Raw genomic sequence first — 1,629 nt, forward strand, 5'->3', positions numbered from 1 at the left:
GTCTTAATTAACGGAGAGTTTAATTCAGTAAACAACAGAGATTAGGAAGGGCATGAAATTATTACCCATATTATAATATGATTGGAGCCAACTTATCTCAAGGGAGGGTCGGTCAAAGCAAAAGCCATCCTCGGTGGCCATTGGAAGAGCCGTGGACCCCACGCGCCGCATCCTTCCATTCCATCCCCCACTTGCTCTCTCTCTCATGGTTCACTTAACCTCATTAATTGGTCAACTTTTCTAATTAACCATGGTTAGATCCCTCGTCATGGGCCAGGATTAAATTCCAGCAACCCTAGCTCTTGTTTTTAGATCCATTATCCAATGTTTTCTCTGCATCAAGACTTCCCTTCATTTCCATTTTTGATCCATCTTTTTCGATTCATGGTATAAGGGATGACAAAAGAATTTTGGTGGTGTTGTATTGATTTAACTAAAGATTTTTATTGATTAAAAAAAATGAAATATTTCGTATAAACATAAATTAAGAAAGTAAATAATAAAAAAGGGTCAATGAAGGCGGAGAATGTCTTAATTAACAGAAAAAGAAGGGGGAGCATCTTGATGAAACCCACAAGATAACCCCAACCACACATTATTATGATTTATGGATTCAAAACATCTTTGATCTAATGATTCGTCGTTTTCTCAAAATCTTAATTTATGTCCCATGAGAGAACACCCACCCACATCACATAACGCCCACGCTCCATCTCGGCGCGTGTTGACCAGATTCTCATGGTTTTTCTACGGTCCAAATGTAAATGCAAGTTTCACGACAATAGTATTGCCTATCAATAACATAACATGCATTAACATCAACCTATATTTCATATTATTATGCTTTCATAAGACTAGTGCGACTTTTGGGTTTACATAAAAAGAAAGGGTTTAACATTATTATTATTATTATTATTATATTTTTAAATTGTTTAACAGTATTGTTGATCTTATCGGAAAGAATTTTTGTACTAAATAAAGTACCAAATACGAAAAAAAAAGAGCCGCAACAAGTCATGTTACACTAGTCGCGTATAATTAACGCTCTTAAAAAAGAGAGTAGGGTTTTGCATAAAAAACACGGAAACCATTTTAAAAGAGTGAAAATTCGACACCAAATGAAATGTTATTATAATTGAAAGTTTAGGTCAGAGAAGTGACTGCATATATCTACATACATGTGTATGTATCTAAATATATTTCTCTTCTTTATTAGTTTTTTTCAAGTCTCACCTTCTCCTTCGACTTTCCATCTCCCTTCCTTCTGTGTCTCTCCTTTCTCACCATTTGTCTATCCCCTCACCTTTTTTTAACCAAAAAAAAAAAAAAGGACCAAGAACAAGAAAGGATTATAGAAACCCTATAAACAAAGGCGTATAATATAATCAAATCTTTAGCCTTTGTTGGTGTATTATTTTTTTTATATAATTTTATTTTTTTCTATCATCCTTTGCGTTTGATCTGGCCATGGCGGGTCTTGATCTAGGCACTGCTTTTCAATACGTGAATCACCAACAGATCCATCGACCCGATCTCCACCTCCAACACCATCCATCCTCCGACGATGACCCCGCCTCCTTGTCCGGCGACAACCACTACCACGCCGGCAACATCGCCGCCGCATCCCGC

At 36.6% G+C, this 1,629-nt stretch overlaps 1 protein-coding gene across 1 annotated transcript in view; it reads left to right on the forward strand.

Annotated features, from left to right (window-relative positions):
* The first annotated feature begins 1,245 nt into the window (after positions 1–1,245).
* The window catches only part of LOC104798462 (AT-hook motif nuclear-localized protein 23), a 1,702-nt gene continuing 1,318 nt past the window's right edge, over positions 1,246–1,629 (forward strand). Inside the window, exon 1 of the mRNA XM_010520557.2 lies at positions 1,246–1,625. Coding sequence (XP_010518859.1) covers positions 1,468–1,625 — 158 coding nt within the window. The 5' untranslated portion in view covers positions 1,246–1,467. The remainder of the gene's footprint in view (positions 1,626–1,629) is intronic.

The sequence above is a fragment of the Tarenaya hassleriana genome, unplaced genomic scaffold (genome assembly GCF_000463585.1).
Source record: "Tarenaya hassleriana unplaced genomic scaffold, ASM46358v1 Cleome53, whole genome shotgun sequence".
NCBI lineage: Eukaryota > Viridiplantae > Streptophyta > Magnoliopsida > Brassicales > Cleomaceae > Tarenaya > Tarenaya hassleriana.